The sequence below is a fragment of the Maylandia zebra genome, linkage group LG4 (assembly GCF_041146795.1).
Source record: "Maylandia zebra isolate NMK-2024a linkage group LG4, Mzebra_GT3a, whole genome shotgun sequence".
In the NCBI taxonomy this organism is placed as follows: Eukaryota; Metazoa; Chordata; class Actinopteri; order Cichliformes; family Cichlidae; genus Maylandia; species Maylandia zebra.
In genome coordinates this window covers 12,689,177-12,708,290 of record NC_135170.1, presented here as the reverse complement: position 1 = coordinate 12,708,290, position 19,114 = coordinate 12,689,177, and the positions used below count along the sequence as shown (strand labels likewise).

At 41.3% G+C, this 19,114-nt stretch overlaps 1 protein-coding gene across 1 annotated transcript; it reads left to right on the top strand.

The window, feature by feature from the left end:
* The first annotated feature begins 551 nt into the window (after nt 1-551).
* clcn7 (chloride channel 7) lies at nt 552-18,088 on the top strand. The gene is made up of 25 exons (XM_004576031.4): nt 552-810; nt 1,961-2,038; nt 6,195-6,260; nt 6,667-6,732; nt 6,874-7,006; nt 7,152-7,261; nt 7,658-7,738; nt 7,825-7,887; nt 8,012-8,095; nt 8,268-8,361; nt 9,233-9,297; nt 9,516-9,632; nt 9,727-9,781; nt 10,279-10,339; nt 11,598-11,739; nt 12,482-12,575; nt 12,656-12,828; nt 13,180-13,231; nt 13,337-13,464; nt 14,115-14,200; nt 14,317-14,449; nt 14,743-14,802; nt 14,888-15,064; nt 16,357-16,437; nt 16,578-18,088. Exons 1-25 carry the CDS (start codon nt 697-699, stop codon nt 16,662-16,664), a joined length of 2,400 nt encoding a protein of 799 aa, XP_004576088.1. The 5' UTR covers nt 552-696; the 3' UTR covers nt 16,665-18,088.
* Nucleotides 18,089-19,114: the final 1,026 nt, after the last annotated feature.

Below are 19,114 nucleotides of genomic sequence, written 5' to 3'. Positions count from 1 at the left end.
GAACCTCCTTCCTGATGGAAGCAGTCTGAACAGTTTATGGCTGGGGTGACTGGAGTCCTTGATGATCCTCCCCGCTTTCCTCAGGCACCGCTTCCTGTAGATGTCTTGGAGGGAGGGAAGCTCACCTCCAATTATCCGTTCAGAGCACCGCACTACTCGCTGGAGAGCTTTGCAGTTGTAGGCGGTGCTGTTGCCATACCAGGTGGTGATGCATCCAGTGAGGATGCTCTCAATGGCACAGTGATAGAAGGTCCTGAGGATGCGGGGGCTCATGCCGAATCTTTTCAGTCTCCTGAGAAAGAAGAGGCGCTGCTGCGCCTTCTTCACTGTTTTGTTTGTGTGTACTGACCACGTAAGATCCTCAGCCAGATCCTCAGCCAGGTATACAGTCTTTAGTCACCTAATTATTGTTTATAATATAATATAATATAATATAATATAATATAATATAATATAATATGATATAATATAATTTTTTGCCATAACTTTCTGGAGTCTGAAATACTGAAAAACGTCAAATCCCAGCAGCCAACGCGCCCCAGGATTGTTTTTGACCCTGCACGCGAACCTTACAAAGCGTCACGAGTTGCAGAAATAATCATGGGGAGTTGAGAGAGAATAATAGTTGTTAGGCAACGACGGCTGAAGTTAATGAAGCGAACTATTGACAGCTCGGCGTATTAGCGGGGAGCCACCATGGCTAACATCACCAAGAAAGTGTCGTGGTCCAGCCGGGGCGACGACTCCGGTTTGACCGGGGAGGGGACACCGTTACTCAACGGCTCTGAGATACCGAAACCTTCCAGACAGGTTAGCATGGTGGCTAATTTACCTTAACAGCTATTACCTCCGCTGCTTCCCAAAGAAGATGCTGTGTCATGTTTTATTAGCTATCCTAGGCTTATGTTGACTCATGTTTATAAATACTGCATGGGCTATGAATGCTTTTAATCATTTTAATGCACGGCCGCGCACACAGTTTTTACTGAGGTGTTGTTGATGTCTGGTGACTGTTACTCATATAGCAGCAACATGACTTGACCCAGAGTGCATTTGAGCATAAAGTCAAATGAATTGAGGATGGAAGTGTGCAAGAATTCACGAAGACGGCGAGTACACATCAAAACAAGAGAAAACCACCAAACATGCAGAGTGTGTTTTGGTTTGCAATTCTGGATGGTAAATGCAACCACAAGTTTTGTTTGTGACTGAGTTTAGAGGGCGAAAGTAATAGAATTAGGCCTATTCAAATTAAGTACATGATGCTCATAATTTGTTTCAGTCCTCCTGGAAAATAATCAGATTATTGCTAGTCATTCGCTGTTACTTCCATTATTTCCTAACCTGTTTGACGCTGGAAAACATCCTGGGACAAATTGGATTACCTGGGCTACAGGTAAACTGTAATGTGACTGCTTTGGGAAGTGTGATTATCCCAGCACTATCCAGTTACAAGACCTGCAGACGTCTGCCTGTCAGAGTAATACTGAAATATTCTGGAAAATCCAACTTCCTTTTTTACTGTTACCGTTTCTGCCTGTGTGGCATTAGCCAACATGAAAGTAGAGTCTCATGTTAATCCCCTTCCAAATATGCGCATCCAAAAATGGATGTTTTCTCATTTGCATCAGAAAATGTACAGGTATGGAAAAGAACATGCTTTTTGTGTGCATTTTCTGTTGTAGATTTTTTGTTTGTTTTGAAGTCGAATATTTCTTCAATAAAGGGAGCAATAGAGAGCTTCTTACTCTTAAAAATCTTACCCGACATGTATAATTTCATATGAGTCCAACATCAAAAGATGTCCAAAAATAGACTTTAGTCTCCAAGGAGAGGGGAGAAGACTCTTGTGTTAGTTTCTTAAATGGATACCAGCAGTTAACAATGTAACATATCATCCTGAAAAGTCCTACACATGGCCATACTCATATATTTATGTTGTTGTCTGTGATGTCTTTAGCTGTCCGGATCAGGCAGTGTATTTCGGATAGGCAGATTCAGCACGGTGGATTTGGAAGATGATATAACATCAGAAGAGGTAAAGTTTGAGCTCCCAACATCTCCGCTCTCTCTTTGTCTTTTTCTCTTCTATTTCCCTTTATTAGCAGTTCTTGTTTTAGCCTCTTAGACCACGATAATCTTTCCCAGCATTCCCCAGCAAATCACTGCAGTTGTGACTAATGCAATTCAGCCACATGCTCATATTTGTTTACTGTGCCAATGCCTTGACTGAGATAAAGTTGAAGGTTGAGACTGAGCTGCTTCCCTCTGAATGATTTGGGAAAACCTACACAGAAATTAGTCGCTCACCAGCCAGAATAGTCCAGTGATGCTTGACTCACTAGGGGCACGTGATTGGAAACTGTCTGCTGGTTTCCACTGTGAGGCACTGCAAATAGCAAATTGATCAAGTCCATGCATTTGAATATATGTTCATTACATTCATTCATTACATTTTACTTAACTACTTCTTTGCAGGCTTAGGATACTTAAACCAGGACAAGAAATCCTCATACATACACTCTGACACACAGGACCACATACTGATACTTGAGCCTCTGTTAGCACGACAGGATGTCCCATCTGTTCTGCTTCTTCACACAAACCATCTGATTCAGTTATGTTTTCATTGGCTGACTGGCTGGAATATGATTTCAGGCTTGTGATTTGCTTGAGTATGATAAACAAAATGTTATTTCCAGCTTGTTTGTGGCTCTGTGAAAGTAATTTCTTTACTTAGTTGCATGCTGCACAGATGGATGGCAAGCTAAAGCGTAATTTATGGTGCTGCAAATGTGTCCGTCTGCCTACGTGTTTATATTTGGACAGGGAGAGGGGTTTTCACACATCGCAGATGTGCTCTTGTGTAGCCTCACAAGATCCTGTCGTCTCGCTGCGGGAAGCGGATGATGTATGCATTTGCTGAGTTTGATTAGCTAACAAGTGGGCTGGAATAGGGAAGGGAGTGACAGTGGAGGTCACTGAATATCCAAAAAAACCCCATCTGTGTAGGTTCTCAATCATCCAGGTTAGAGCATGGCGATATGACCAAAAATATTTATCTCGATATAGATTTGAAAATTTGCGATAACGATATAACTGACGATATAATTGACACTAGACAAGATACTTTACAACTCCACAACTTTATTTGTGCAAAAAAAAAAAAAAATCAAGGTATTTTCAATTAAACGAGCAGCTGTTTTTTATGTGCATTAAAGTTATATAAAAATTTAACAGTGCAAATGCAAATTCCTTGCTGAAAGTTTAACCAAAAGAATCAGAATCAGAATCAGAAAGGGTTTTATTGCCAAATGTTGAGCAGGTTTACAACATTAGGAAATTGCTGCGGTGCTTCAGTGCAAACATACTGTCATAAATTGCGCTTAAATAGACATGAAAAAATAAAAGTAAGAATAAGAATTAAAAGTGCTACGTAGAAAGATATATGCATGAGATATACATGAGATATATACATGAGAATAAGAATTAAAAGTGCTACGTAGAAAGATATATACATGAGTGCAGGTGGTGATCAGTGCCAAACATGGAATGATGCAGTGAACACAGCGTAGGGTCATGTGTTAGTGGTGGGAACAGTCGTACGTTTATTGTTCATGTGTCCAACAGCAGAGGGGAAGAAACTGTTCTTATGGCGAGAGGTTCTGGTGCGAATGGACCGGAGCCTCCTGCCTGAGGGGAGCAGGTCAAACAGACTGTGTCCAGCGTGAGAAGGGTCAGCTGAGATCCGAGCTGCACGCCCCAGTGTCCTGGAGGTGTACAGGTCCTGCAGAGATGGGAGTCTGCAGCCAATCACCTTCTCAGCAGAGCGCACAACACACTGCAGTCTCTGTTTGTCCCTGATAGTGGCTCCAGCGTACCACACGGTGATGGAGGAGGTGAGGATGGACTCGATGATTGCAGTGTAGAATTGCATCATCGTCCGTGTTGGCAGGTTGAATTTCTTCAGCTGCCTCAGGAAGTACATCCTCTGCTGGGCTTTCTTGATGACGGAGGTGATGGTGGGCTCCCACTTCAGGTCCTGGGTGATGGTGGTACCCAGGAAGCGGAATGAGTCCACAGAGGTGATGGGGGTGTCAGTCAGGATGATGGGGGGGAGTGGGGCTGTGTGCTTCCTGAAGTCCACAATAATCTCCACTGTCTTCTGGGCATTCAGCACCAGGTTGTTGTGGCTGCACCAGGACACCAGACGTTCAACCTCCCTCCTGTCAGACTCATCCCCGTCCGAGATGAGCCCAATAACGGTGGTGTCATCTGCAAACTTGATTAGCTTGACAGACTGGTGGGTGGAGGTGCAGCAGTTGGTGTACAGGGAGAAGAGCAGAGGAGAAAGAACACAGCCCTGAGGGGAGCCGGTGCTGATGGTCCGAGAGTCCGAGACATTCTTTCCCAGCCTCACATGCTGCTTCCTGTCCGTCAGGAAGTCAGTGATCCACCGGCAGATGGGATCAGGCACATTCATCTGGGAAAGCTTGCCTCGGAGATGGTCTGGAAGGATGGTGTTGAAGGCAGAGCTGAAGTCCACAAACAGGATCCTGGCGTAGGTTCCTGGGGAGTCCAGATGCTGCAGGATGAAGTGTAGGGCCATGTTGATGGCGTCATCTACAGACCTGTTGGCTCTGTATGCAAACTGCAGGGGGTCCAGGAGGGGGGCCGTGAGGGTCTTGAGATGGGAGAGAACTAGGCGCTCAAATGACTTCATGACCACAGATGTCAGAGCCACGGGTCTGTAGTCATTTAGTCCAGTGATCCTAGGTTTCTTGGGGACAGGGATTATGGTAGAGGACTTGAAGCAGGCAGGCACATGACATGCCTGCAGTGAGGAGTTGAAAATGCCAGAAAACACTGGGGCCAGCTCGTTTGCACAGTGTCTGAGGGTGGCAGGAGACACACCGTCTGGGCCGGGAGCTTTTCGAGCATTCAGACTCTTAAACTGCTTCCTCACATCTGCTTCATGAATATGAAGAGTTGTGGTGGGAGGAGGTGGTGTGAAATCCTCTTTTGTGTGGGGTGAGGAGGGGGGTGTTGTAGGTGAACAGTTTGAAGGTGGTGATGGCTCTATGGAGGGGGGAGAGGTGGGGGAATTAGTGTCCAAAGTGCCTCTATTGTTGGGGCCGTTGGAGGTGTGAAGGCTGCCTGATGGCATTTCCAAAGGCATTTCCAGTGGAAATTGGCCGACATATCCTCAGCATAACCGTGTATAATATCCACAAAACTTAAAAAGAGGTTATACACACACAATACTGTAATACTATGCTGAAGCACAGTACGTATCACTCCGCGAGGCTCCTGCCTACGATAGCCGTAATGCCCCGACAATCCATCAAGCGGTGCGGGTTTGTAGCTTAGCAAAGTCGTACTAAAACATTTGACAGATTTTTGAGCGCCGTGTACATAAAATCATTTCGAGGTCAGTAAACACAACCAGAATTCATACATAAGGCACACGGGATTATAAGGGGCACTGTCGATTTTCAGAAAAATCGAAGAATTGATTTTAAGTGTGCCGTATTTTCCAAAAAACGCGGTAATAACGAAGGTCCGCTAGCATGGTCTACCAAAATTAGTGCTTTGTTGTGTATCTGATGGACGAAAGCTAAACCAGTTCATCACCACTGAAATTGCAGCATTTTTATAAAGCAATTCTGGTTCATCCGTTTCATTCAACAATCCGCTTTCGCCCTTCTCACTCTCTGTCGCCGGCACGCTTTTTCCGCCATGTGCATATGAAAACAAAGGCACTGCCATTGCGCGTTTTACAATTCATCAGCAATTCATCCACCAGGAATTTACTGTCATCTGTGATTCCTTGTATTGATGCTAAGATTATGATTGATGCTACAATTATTATTGTAGCTTCATTTCTAGAGAAGTACATGTGTGGTTATGGCGTAGGTTACACTGTAGTGTTTCAGAGGGGTTTGTGGTTACAGCTATGATGTAGACTTTCTGGAGAAACTGGCTGGGATTGAGTTGTTAAGAAAACTTTTGATTGTCAAACCTGTCCCCTAATTTTCTTCTGAGTAAGAAAAAATGCATCTGATGCTTGTGATTCATTGTTCCACTCCCTGCTGCTGTATGTAAAATGTTTTAATGGCAGTAAAATAGTTTCCAGCCACATAACTGAGGTCAGAGGTGATGCGTTAATGCTTTTTTTTCCTCGCCCCCTGCAGGACCCTATTAGGGGCCGACCGAAAGAGATCCCACACAACGAGAAGCTGCTGTCACTTAAATATGAGGTAAAACTGCTGTTAACCAATCAGAATCCTGTGTTTCTGATAAGTCTTGAATAAGCTGGATTACACTTGGTTACTTTGATGTTTTCACAAGAAGTGAAAATGTCCTTTTTTGCCATCTTAAGGAAGAAACTAAAGACTGAGCCAGCTATAAAGATGCAACTGTTTGTAATGTTCTTAAGCAAAGTGGAACTGTCAGTACTTCAGGAGATATGCTTTGTATTGTCTTTGAAATTTTGTATATACATCTAAAAAATGCACACAAAAATTGGTCAGATTTTTGGATGTCAGTTTCTTTAAATAGATTATACAATTGAACCTAGCAGGAAGAGCTTTTGTGTGGGTGTTGTTTTTTTTTACAGATGTATTTGATTAAATGAAATGTATTCATCTGTCTGTTTCATTGTAGAGTCTGGATTATGACAACATTGAAAACCAGCTCTTTCTTGAAGAGGAGAGAAGAATGAGTCCCATGGTGAGTGGTGCAGGAATCTTTTGCAGAAATGGTAGTTTGCCTGGGCTCTGTATGAACTCCATTATTTTCTTTCTGTCTCGAGTCTTGTGTCTGGCTGCTTTATCCTGCATCACTTCTTGTCTTCTCATCTTGTGTTTTTAGGGTTTCCGCTGTCTGGAGATCAGTCGTTGGGTAATCTGCGGTCTGATTGGCATTCTAACGGGTCTCATCGCCTGTTTTATAGACATTATGGTGGAGAAACTGGCTGGGTACAAATATCAAGTTATTAAAGAGAGTATCCTTTAGACGTGTACAGCTTTTTAGTCCTATTTTTTAGTACCACGTAAATATGCAAGGCTTAAGGAACTTTAATTTTTCTCCAAATCACTCAAGTGATTTCAGGAAAAAAAGGACACTTCCTTGACTCTGAGCCTTCACAGACATTGAAAAGTTTACAGAGGTGGGTGGGCTGTCTATTTCTCTCATCCTCTGGGCCGTTCTCAACTGTGCCTTCGTCCTGGTGGGGGGCATCATGGTTGCGTTTTTTGAGGTAAGACAGAAAGCAAAAATATTCTTGACCTTTTCTGATTAGCCTAAATTTTGAATTGGAACCACTTCTTCCCCATTTGTGTGGTTTAATAATAACATTCCTCAAGTGCAAGAATGGGTTTTGGAGAAGTGTGACATAAAAGCTTTTGCTTTTTTTCCCCTTTTTTGTTGCTCTATTACATATTCCTTAGCTACAAACTATTCAAATCGTTGTGGAAGTGAAGATTTTTGGTTAGTAATAGCACGTCTGTCAATGTCTGAGTCCTTCTTTGAAATACTGATAATTTAAGCTAAATGTGTTTCTGTTTTTGTGACAGTGCGGTTTACTAGCATGTGATGAGGCACTGTGTGTACCACGAGTCTTCACATGTATCTTTTCCTGTTCTTTCTCTTGTAGCCAATAGCAGCTGGAAGTGGTATTCCTCAGATAAAATGTTACCTAAATGGAGTCAAGATTCCCAGGGTGGTACGGCTCAAGGTACGGCCACGTAAAATACCAGTAACTTAGAATAATGGCTACACTAGATCCACCTTTACATCTTTATGTCCCGTTGTTCTTTGTAGACGCTGGTGGTGAAAGTGATTGGCGTTATATGTTCAGTAGCTGGCGGTCTTGCTGTTGGAAAGGTAAACTATATTAAAATCCTTCATCTTTTTGTAAACATACACTCAAACTGTGTTCTAAACACATTTGAAACACATTTTTAAAAAAGCTTTTAAAGCTGTCCTCTTGTTTGCCCACGATCGTCAGGAAGGTCCCATGATTCACTCTGGTGGTGTTGTAGCTGCGGGAGTCTCACAGGGCAGAAGCACCTCCTTAAAACGGGACTTCAAGGTAAGCGTGTGTTGAGATCCTGAACACTAACATGCTTGTGGGTCACAGTATATATTTAGTGTGTCACATCGATTGACATTGTGACAAACTCCATATATCATAATATACTAAGTTTGTGTGTGTTTGACAATAGGAGTGGTTAATAATATGAAATATATGTGTGTTTGTGTAGATGTTTGAATACTTCCGGAGAGACACAGAAAAGAGGGACTTTGTTTCTGCTGGAGCTGCTGCTGGAGTTTCTGCTGCTTTTGGGGCACCAGTTGGTAAAAACACATAATCTGCTTTTGCTGTGTGTGAAGTTTAGCTGCTTTAAGCTCTACAACAGTATGATTATATATGCCCACACTAAAAGCAAACAAAAAATAATAGTTTGCATAATAAGATCTTTAGAAGTCTTAAATTTGATGCACTGGGATCTACAGAAACCCTCTGACATACTCTTATTAGTCTGTTGATAACTGCCTGCTGTGATTATAAAGCTGCCTTGTGCATGTTGATCAGGTTATCGTGTGAAGAGTGCTGCTGTGATCACGCTTGCTAACTCTGGATTAGTTTAAGGGTGTTATCACACCTGTAGTTTGTTTACTCTGGTCCGAATCAGCTGAGTAAAAATTTGTAGATTAACCCTGTGGTTTGGTTTGTTTTCACACAGAAAAATCCAAGTGAACTGAAATGTGTCACTGGAAACCACATGAGAATGTTCAGTCCACTCATTTGCCAGATGTGTTAATAAAATAATAATAGGGTTAATAAAAATTAAATACAAGAAGAAGGTGCTGTGTGAGAAAACCAGTAATTTATGTTTACTTAACAGCTAGCTGTTAACCCGTACAGACGTTTGCACATCTATAGCACCTTCTTGTGTTGAGAATACAAAGCACACAGGGCAACGGGACATTTTTAAGCTCAAACTTTAACATACACCTGGTAGTTGGCTTGGATCATGTTCACACCATAAACAAACTGACACTACCTCCTCCGAAGGGTCTCTATGTGGTTGTTTTGGTCTGCACACAAGTGTGTTTTGTTACTTCTCCAAGTCACTTTTTCAGTCTGAAGGAAAAAACAAACAAAATGAATATATAAAAATGTAATGCTATTCTGGTTTCTAAACTCTCTTTCTGTGGTCGACAGGCGGAGTTTTGTTCTCTCTAGAGGAGGGAGCTTCTTTCTGGAACCAGATGCTCACATGGAGGATAGTAAGTCATGAAATGAGCATTAACCCCTATTAGTGAGCACAATATGTTGAATCAACAGCATTTCATCCAGAAGTCTAATAAATTGAACTGAATATCTTTACTGTCATTGTCGCTTAAACAACAAAATTAAAAAGTTGGCTAAAAGATTGATTAAAACACAAGTGGATAAGTTTTAGTATTTCCTACATCTCCTAAATGCTTGCCCTCCTCCTCTGCAGTTCTTTGCCTCCATGATCTCCACCTTCACACTGAACTTCTTCCTCAGTATCTATCATGGCAAACCAGGAGACCTTTCCAATCCAGGTCTCATTAACTTTGGACGCTTTGAAAGTGATGTAAGAGACTTACATTAAACATAAACAGTGTGCTTTTTGAGGTTAATTAATTTTTGTGGTCAATGTAAAAGCACCGACTTTTGTCTCTTTTCAGAGTGTGGCCTATTACTACTACGAGATTCCTTTGTTCATGTGTATGGGAGCTTTAGGTAAAGTTTTTTTGTTTTGTTTTTAATTTCTACAAATATGCACAATTCTTCATGTGGTCCATTTTGGTATACACTATCAGCTACAACCTAAAACCAATGATGCCTAGAGGTGGCATTTCCTGCCACTAATCTTCCCTAGAAGCACAGTGCCCCCCAACACATAACATGAGCTGCTCGGGAATAGTTCACTGCATAATCAGAGACCCCAAACACTGAATAGGAATGAGAATCATCGTCTAATTCTTTGCCAGTTCCGCATCAACTCGTCAGTCACACTCATTTGCATCCAACCTTTCCAGTTTCTTTGATCAATATTTTTCTTTTCTTCTTATTTTCCTGAGAGTTGCATATTGCAAATCGATCATCAGTCCTGCACCCAGTGGGTGTCACTTCTAAATGTTTCTCAGACTGATGACAATACCACTGTTCTATTTCACTTACACTATCGCTCCTGTTTATTCATTTCATTAATTTGTTTCCGTTCCTGTCCTGTGCAGGTGGGTTGTTGGGGGCGCTCTTTAATTCACTCAACTACTGGCTGACTATCTTCAGGATCAGGTAAAGTTTAGATAGGACTCAAGCAAATGCAAACCAAACTGTCATTAACTCAGAAAGGAAATATTTCAGCAAAGGTTGTGAATAAAGAAGAGCATGTGTGTGCATTGTGCCAACAAAAACATCACATGGAGAGCTTGAAAATGTTGGTTGACACAGACTGGGTGGGGTGCGAGATGAGGTTTTTTAAGAGAAGACTTAAAATGGATTCTCGGAAGTTTGTGATTGACATGTGTAAAAATAGCCTCAGTATAAGAACAGGTACGATCACCGGGAGGCTGACTAATGTGGGAGACGACTCGTACTGAGAAGTGTTCCTGGCTTCCTGCTCTGGAGCTGGCTGATATAAATGTACTCAGATCTTAATATAATACACACTGTGTGTAGTTTGCTAATGCTTATTCATTCTCAATCATAATCAAAACATTAAATCCAACTGTCATGACACCAGATTTTTAATAAATGAGTGTCAGTTTATTTACAATATTAATTGACAGGAAATGGGGAAACAGGTGGTCTGAGGATTTGATTTCATATCTGCAATTTTTATACTCTTTCCACGGTGGAAAGTCTGTATTAAGAGAAAGGGAGAGAGGAGGCATGCCCGATTTGGTCACGTCAGTCACACGGCTCTGTCTGTAAGCGCAGAAACCCGACTTACCTGCTGTTCCTTCTGTGTGCGAGAGTAACCAGTAAGACGAGAGATGACTTGTGGTGAGGAGCTAAAACTGCTTAATGGCTTGTTTCGAGGCTGTGAGTGCACTGAGGTGCTGCACAGGCCCAGTATAAGATAAATGAGGAAAATTTTGATATGCAACTCTTAACCCTCCAAATAAGCCTAATGGATCCTTTTAAAAAAACAACCAAAAAAAGAAAGACTTAATTGAAGCAGTCTGAAAACAAAACAAAGTTTATCTTTAATATTTCTTTAAAGATAAACTTGAAAATAAAATATTTGCCTGGCTGGACGGTCTTGTTTCTAAAAATAACTCCTCTGGTCTGAGTCTAAGGAAGTCTGTATTTCTGTCACATTTCTGAGCAGTAATTACACTCGACATTTCCAGTCACATGGCCTGAAGAGACACAAAGTCAAAGAAGCTTTGTTTCCCTCTCACCTGTTTTTATTGGACTAAGAGCTGCTTTTTTTATTTGGGAAAGTCCAAACTGAGAGATCAGCAATGTGTCAGCATTTTAGCGCAGAGCAGATTAGGGCGTGGCGTTGTACATGAAAATGTCTAAATTTAATGTGTCTGTGTGTTAGGTATGTGCATCGCCCATGTTTGCAAGTGATGGAGGCCTTGTTGGTGGCTGCTGTGACCGCAGCAGTGTCATTCACCATGATTTATTTTTCCAACGACTGTCAGCCTCTGGGGCCCGAGCGCAATGAGGAGTACTCACTGCAGGTACACCCACATTCGTTTCCACTTGACTGAAAACACTCTCTCGCTGCTTTTTTCGATTTAGATGATGATGCATAATAACGCTAAATATGGGTCACAGTGTTACAGCAGAGCCGGGCAGGATTAGTTTTAAGATGGACGGGGAGATGGTGAAATGTGTGACAAAGCAAATTAAGACCAGCACGTGCAGATTTGTAGAGGACCCTGCTCATAATGATCCTTGGCACTTCCTACTTTTTAACCTCAGTAAAGTTTCATTTCAATAAAGTTTACCAGCATGGCGTAAAAACGGTACTTTAAAGGGATCTAAGGGGATGCAGGATGTTTCTCTCATAGAGTGCAACATTTTAAGAATTTATGTATTACCATGAAAATTGGTTGAGACATTCAGATGTCTCTTTTATATTCAATCATTCCCATGTTTGCTGCTAATTAGAAAACAGAATGTCCGGGAACAGTTTTGGTTCAGTGCACTGTGACTGAGACTAGCTGTAGATTAGAAGCTCAGATGATGGAAGCAATACCAGATTTAAATGTTATAATAGTTTATGCTTTTATAGATTTTTTTTTTCACTTCTGATTGGGTAGCAAAATTGTGACATCATGTTTGTATTTAGGCACTGTGGGCATCCGATTCCTAATAAAATCAGACGTGATAAGCAGTTTTTCTGTTTCTGTCTTAAGCCCTTCATTTTGTGGCTCTTGAGTATTTTGTGCCATGCATCATTTTTCTGTCTCTGTTTAGTTGTTTTGTGCAGATGGCGAGTATAATTCCATGGCTACAGCATTTTTTAACACTCCTGAGAGAAGCGTTCGTAGTCTCTTCCACTATCAGCCGGGTAAGATGGTGCACTATTGTAGTGACTTTGTTTAAACCATTATACTCTCACTAATTACTTTCTTTGTTTGTGTTTTAAAGGAAGTTACAACCCTATGACACTGGGTTTGTTTACTCTGACCTATTTCTTCCTGGCGTGTTGGACATACGGCCTGGCAGTGTCTGCTGGTGTCTTCATCCCGTCTCTTCTAATAGGAGCAGCTTGGGGGAGGCTGTGTGGGATACTGCTTGCCTCTTTCACTCCCACTAGCCCGGTTGGTGCTCCTCACAGTGACATTTGTTTTAGTTCCCATTTTGAAAACTAGCTAAATTTAATGGAGCTGACCCAACAAGTTAACATGACCGGTATCATGGACAGTATTAGCAAAGCAGTGGAAGAAAATAGTCTTTATTTAAAAAAAAAAAAGAGAACTTTTAATTACTTCACAAACCTTCCTACTAAACTTGCTAGCATTATTGTGTTATTAAAAATATGGGATAGGGAAATAGGTGTTATCTGAAACATGTTAAATGCATATTTTTATTAATTTGTCTAGATTATTGTTACATTAAGCTAATATGCCAATTAACATGTGTTAAAGACTTTGCTCCATGTATTTTCATAGATTTGGGCTGATCCTGGTAAATATGCTTTGATTGGAGCTGCAGCACAGTTAGGTGAGTAACTGTCACTTTAAAAAAAAATTTTTGTAATTTTATGTATATTGTTGTAAATATTTAAATTTGTTCTACAATGTGCTGCATACTTCCTCCTCTCTGCAGGTGGCATTGTAAGAATGACTCTCAGTTTGACTGTCATCATGGTGGAGGCAACTGGAAACGTCACATACGGCCTTCCCATAATGCTCGTTCTCATGATTGCCAAAATAGTGGGAGACTACTTTCAGGAGGTGAGTGAAGTCACAGACACAACCTACTCCTCACTCCACACTGCTGAAGTTAGTCCAGTGTAGGGTGATCAGATCCCAGCATAATAAATGCTACTGTATTTTATCTGAATGCAAGTGCTTAGTAAATGCATTTAGCGTAAATTTCAATTTCATTTAATACATTAGTCTTTTGTAAACCTATATTTTCCTTTTCTGTTGAGAGGAGATAAAAAAATAAAGTTTTTGTTTGTCTGACAGCAGACACTTTGTCCTAACCTGCTGGAATAATTGGAGATTTATCTGAACGTCACGACCACGCCTCAGACACTTACCTTCTGGTTCCATACCTATACATTGGCTTCCTGCACTGTAGGCTTTTTGTTCTCATTTTCGTGCCCAACCCTCCCCCCGCTTTTCTCAGTTCTTACACGACTCATTTGTACCCGGGGGTTTGGTCGGCCTGGAAGTCCTCACTGAGGCCTTCCACAAAACCTCAGTCTCAGGCTTAGAGAGTAGAATCCAACCACTGTAACCTTTCAAGAAACCTTGCGGATTGAATTGAGGATGTTGTCCTTGCTGGTGAAATTGCAGTTGGATCTACTGTGTACAGTTTATGATAGGAAAGTAAGGCACAGACAGCATCTCTAACCACTCTTATTTTCCTGCTTTAGGGTTTATACGACATTCACATCAAGTTGCAGAGTGTTCCCTTCCTGCACTGGGAGGCTCCTGCCACCTCCCACTGGCTGACTGCCAGGTAGGATGGATGGATGAACTTGTGTTTGTTTTTCTCACTGTTTCTTTTATTTTATAATCAGTACTTGCACTCTTGTTGTTTACCTTCTTATCACCATTGTCCTCCTCGCTGTCCAGAGAGGTGATGAGTTCTCCAGTCACCTGCTTCAACAGGATAGAGAAGGTGGGAACAATCGTGGACGTCCTTAGCAACACATCAACAAATCACAATGGCTTCCCTGTTGTCGTGCAGGTTTTGGATAGTGATGAGGTAACTGTTTGAATGTTTGTTTGTTTTTCTGTTGAAAGTTTGTGTTTGAGGTGTTAAAGGGTTGCTCGCTGCTAAGTAGTTGGTTTTGTTTCTTAACAAAAGGTCGTGTTAAGGTGTTTGTAGTCAAATCCGTGGAAAGCGTTGTTTTTGTGTCTCTTTGTGTCAATTTTTGGCACCACTTTAGCAAAGTACATAAGCTACTTTAAGAGCAGATTGGAGTTGACGCAGGAGAAAAATGTGAGACATGTTGCCCTGCAGTGTAAGAGATTATTAACACCTTCCTCTTCACTCAGCCAGCAAAACTCTGCGGTCTCATCCTGCGCTCTCAGCTGATTGTTCTTCTCAAACACAAGGTAACAGCTGATCTGAGATCTGATACGAGAGCTTGTAAAACCTGATTGCAGTTAGGCCAGTTTGCACCATCTTCTTTCCTGCCAGGTGTTTGTGGAGTTGGCCCGGTCCCGGCTGTCTCAGAGGAAGCTCCAGCTGAAAGACTTCAGGGACGCCTACCCCCGCTTTCCCCCAATCCAAAGCATCCATGTCTCCCAGGACGAGAGAGAATGCATGATGGACCTCACTGAGTTTATGAATCCAACACCTTACACTGTACCACAGGTAACAGATGCAGTAACTGCAGTTGTGCAAGCACCAACAAATTTGATTAGACTTGTAAGTTGAGACTGCTGCTGCAAAATGTTAAATTTGTGGGTTTACAGTTTTCTTTTCATTCTTTCATTAAAATGCTTTTCAGGATGGTTTTTGATGTTTTGTTTGAATGAAGTCAAACTAGGGCTGCTCGATTATGGCAAAAATGATCATCACGATTATTTTCACTGAAATTGAGATCTCGATTATTTGACGATATTTATTTAACAATAACAATGTATTGAATAATGACTTTAAAGATTGTCAAAACAAATAATATAAAATAGTGTGCAAATACTGATAACGGTGCAAATGTTTGCAATATAAAAAATAAATGAAAAATGTAAACATCTATGTTTAGTGAACTTCAAAATACTGCATAATATTTATGCATACAAATAACCAAACATCAAGGCAAGCTGTGTAGCCACACAATGCACAATTGTATCAAACTGACACTGAGGTATGTCAACTAAAGTTGCTGCTTGAACACAAATAAAATAAAACATTGAAAGTACAATACAACTTTATTTGTATAGCACATTTAAAAGACCAGTGGTACACCAAAGTGCTTTACAATAAAAACAGGAAAATTAAGACAATAAATAAAAGACTATTAACAAAGTACCACATATGTCATTAGGTTAAGGGCACTAATTATACAACAATAAAAGGGAATATAAGAACAAAGTTACTAAGAACAGATATAGCTAAAAGATAAAGTACATAAATAAGAAATTGAACCAAATTTAAAATAGGGACACTAACTTACTAAAAGTAGTAACTTTTATAAGAAATAAATAAAAACTAGTAGGCCCAAGTCCCATACAATCTCAAAACGGCTCAACAAAACATGGTTCCTGCAACCTCTCAAAGGTTTTTAGCCAAAAACGGCAGCTTATTGACATGATCAGGCTTCAGGGATGCACGCAGGCACTTGACAACATTTCCACCAGTGCTGAAGACTATTTCTGATGAGGCACTTGTGGCTGGGATGCAAAAATATCCTCTCCTCTCCAAATAACTTCTGCTTAGCTTTCCGAGCTTCCCTCGGGTCCTCTTAATTGTTGCGACGCGTGTTCGAAACGAGAGGTGCGCTCGATTTGCCACACGGAGCAGCGCGAGAGTAAAGCACGAGGGAGGTGCTAATAATCGGCTCAGTCATTTTTAATGATCGTTGAAAGCCCAGATCGTAATTTCGATTAAAATTCGATTAATTGAGCAGCCCTGAGTCAAACTTTAACAAATCGTTCTGTCTGCAGGATACATCACTCCCCCGTGTGTTTAAGCTGTTCAGAGCCCTGGGACTGAGACACCTGGTGGTGGCAGATGATGTGAACAGGGTAAGACGGTGTGTTTATGTTTCAGTGTAAAGGATTTTTGTTTGGTTGTATTTCCCCACATACTTCACATTTATTTTGCTATGATGATTGTCCTGATTAGTTTTTTTTTTTTTTTTTCTTTGGTTTGTCACCTCCTGCAGGTGATTGGACTGGTGACAAGGAAGGACTTGGCCAGATATCATCTGGGCAAACATGGGCTGGAGGAGCTGCAGCTTGCCCAGACATAGTGTGCCCACATACACACGCCCATAGACTGACCACATGTTGCCTCAGAAGCTGTTGACCATCCGTTTGGCAGCCCAGAAGGACGCCTTCAAGGGCCAAAGATCTCTTTTTTGAATCATTCTAAAAAACATCCACCCCTCTGTTAACGCTGAGTGACGGCATTTTCTTCTAAAGGATTCAAATTAATAGTTTTTCCAGGATAATTCCAGGAACTGTATTTTATTTAATAATTCACCAGATTTTTGCGCTGAGGCAACAAATGATGCTTGACTTTCTTGTCTTTTATTCTTAATCGTTTTGGTTGTTTAGTTGTTTTTCACACACTTTTACAGAGTTTTACACACACACACACACACACACACACACACACACACACACACACACACACGCACGTCAATGGCCCCAAATAAAGTTGGACTGGATCAGTTAGAATGAAAATCAATTTGCTTATATTCTAAACAAATCTGTTTAATTTTTGTTAACTTGGAAAATATTTTGCGTTGTTAGCCACAGCATTTAAACCAGTGACGGATGAAGTGAATCACTCATCTCAGCAGCGTTGTGCTGGGAAACACTGTTGCAGACTGAGCATGCTCCCTCATTGTAACAGACTACATGGAAAAAATACTCATGAGCAGCATGATAAATAACCCGAGGTGTTGACCCAGCCTCCAAACTTCCAAGTTTTTAATCCAGTCAAGGATCCGTGGAACCCATCGGATCACCCCTGAGAACCCACTCCCCAACCATCAGCTCCCAAAGGATTTTCTTAGTGCATTTCTACTGTTGTTAGTCCCATTCTGCCTCCCTACTTTCATAAACTGTTAAATGTTAGTTCCTTCATGAGGTTGTGTAGCTGGATGCTGTGGAAATGCAGGTGTACAGGATGGTAACTTGCTTCAGATTGTGTGCTTCAGATTTTATATTCCTGCTGCTGCGCTACAGGATACTTTGAAGTGTTTTGCTTAGAAAATCTGATTGTGAGTTGTCGTGTTCAAGAGCTGGTTTAAAGCACAGCTACCGACCACTGAAGGTTTGCAATGATATCTGTGTTTGTGTAGTTTTGCACTGAAAGACTGCTGTTATTTATTGTACTACTTAGATTGGTACTCAAAGGTACTTTTTCCACCTCTGAAAGTTTGCACTTTGACCTGCTACTGAAGACTTCCCACGAGTGTCCCTATTGGAGCTCTGTATGAATGTAAACAATAGTGTGCCACATATCTTCTTTGCTACCCTGACAACACATTTTTCTTATTGATTGTAATCGTGTCTGTTTGTATTTCTAACACTTCAGTCAGCAGTGTTGTCGATTTCTTTGGGCTTTTATTGTTTTTACCCTTCCAGATGTAAACATGCAAATGTTGCTCTATTTTATGGATAAACCTTTTTGTGAATGAATAAAGTTTTAACTATTATCATACAACTCTTTTGTACATTTAAGAATGAGTCCAGGCACTTTTCTTTTCAAGCTCCATAGACCGGTGGTTTTAAACTACTGTGCCATAGTAGTATACCAGTGTGCCATCGCAAATTATTTCACTTCAATTAATTGGCCCAAAAGATACAATTTAATAATTACTGCCAATAATCATTGTTGGGCATCTGTGCTTTCACTGCAGTGACTTGTAGTAATTACCACCCACCTGACATGAACGAGTAATTACTAGTCAACTGTTTGCACAAAATACTAGTCCTTAGTTTAGTTCTGTATTATATAAGATGTCCGTCCCAGTCTAAGAGGATCAAATTTCTACGAATGTTTGTCACAGGATCCCAGACACAGAACAGCAGCACATAAACCCTCTGTCCCAAAAATGGACATCAGGGAAGAGCTGGGTCGTATTTGGGAAAGAATGAAGTCAGAAAGGGTGCCTTGCACTCTTGAAGATGTGTTTGTTAATATTTTGGGGGAAACATCCAACCCTCCCACTCCCTTTTCCCCACCTCCTCCTCCTGCTTTCCCTGCTGGACCAGCTGCCCTGCCTCACCCAGCAGCAGGCAGAGTAGAGGATCTGTTACCTACACCCTCCTGAGATCCGCTCCTTTTCTGTCTGAGCACCAACGTTCATGTATAGTTGCTCCAATCACCATGCAGCCATCTCACATGTACAGTCAGCCAGGCACAGCTAGCCAAGGACAGGTGAGACACTCAGACAGTTGTCGTTAGATTTTTATTGATAAAGGTGCTTGAACCTGTTGGATGCTTCAGGCTAATGAAAGAAAAACTGTTTAGTTTGCATGTTTCTGTGCTGTTTATCATTATTAGTCTTTGAAATGCTGGACTAAGTGTCAGTATTATGGATTTTTGTCCTTCTCCATCTCTCCACACAATCTACTGTATCAGTTGCCTGTAAACAACATCCCATCGGCAACAACAGCAGCTGTTCTTCCAGCTCCTCCACCCCACAGCTGCGCTCCAAAGTCAGTTTCTCTGCTGCGTTTTCTCACT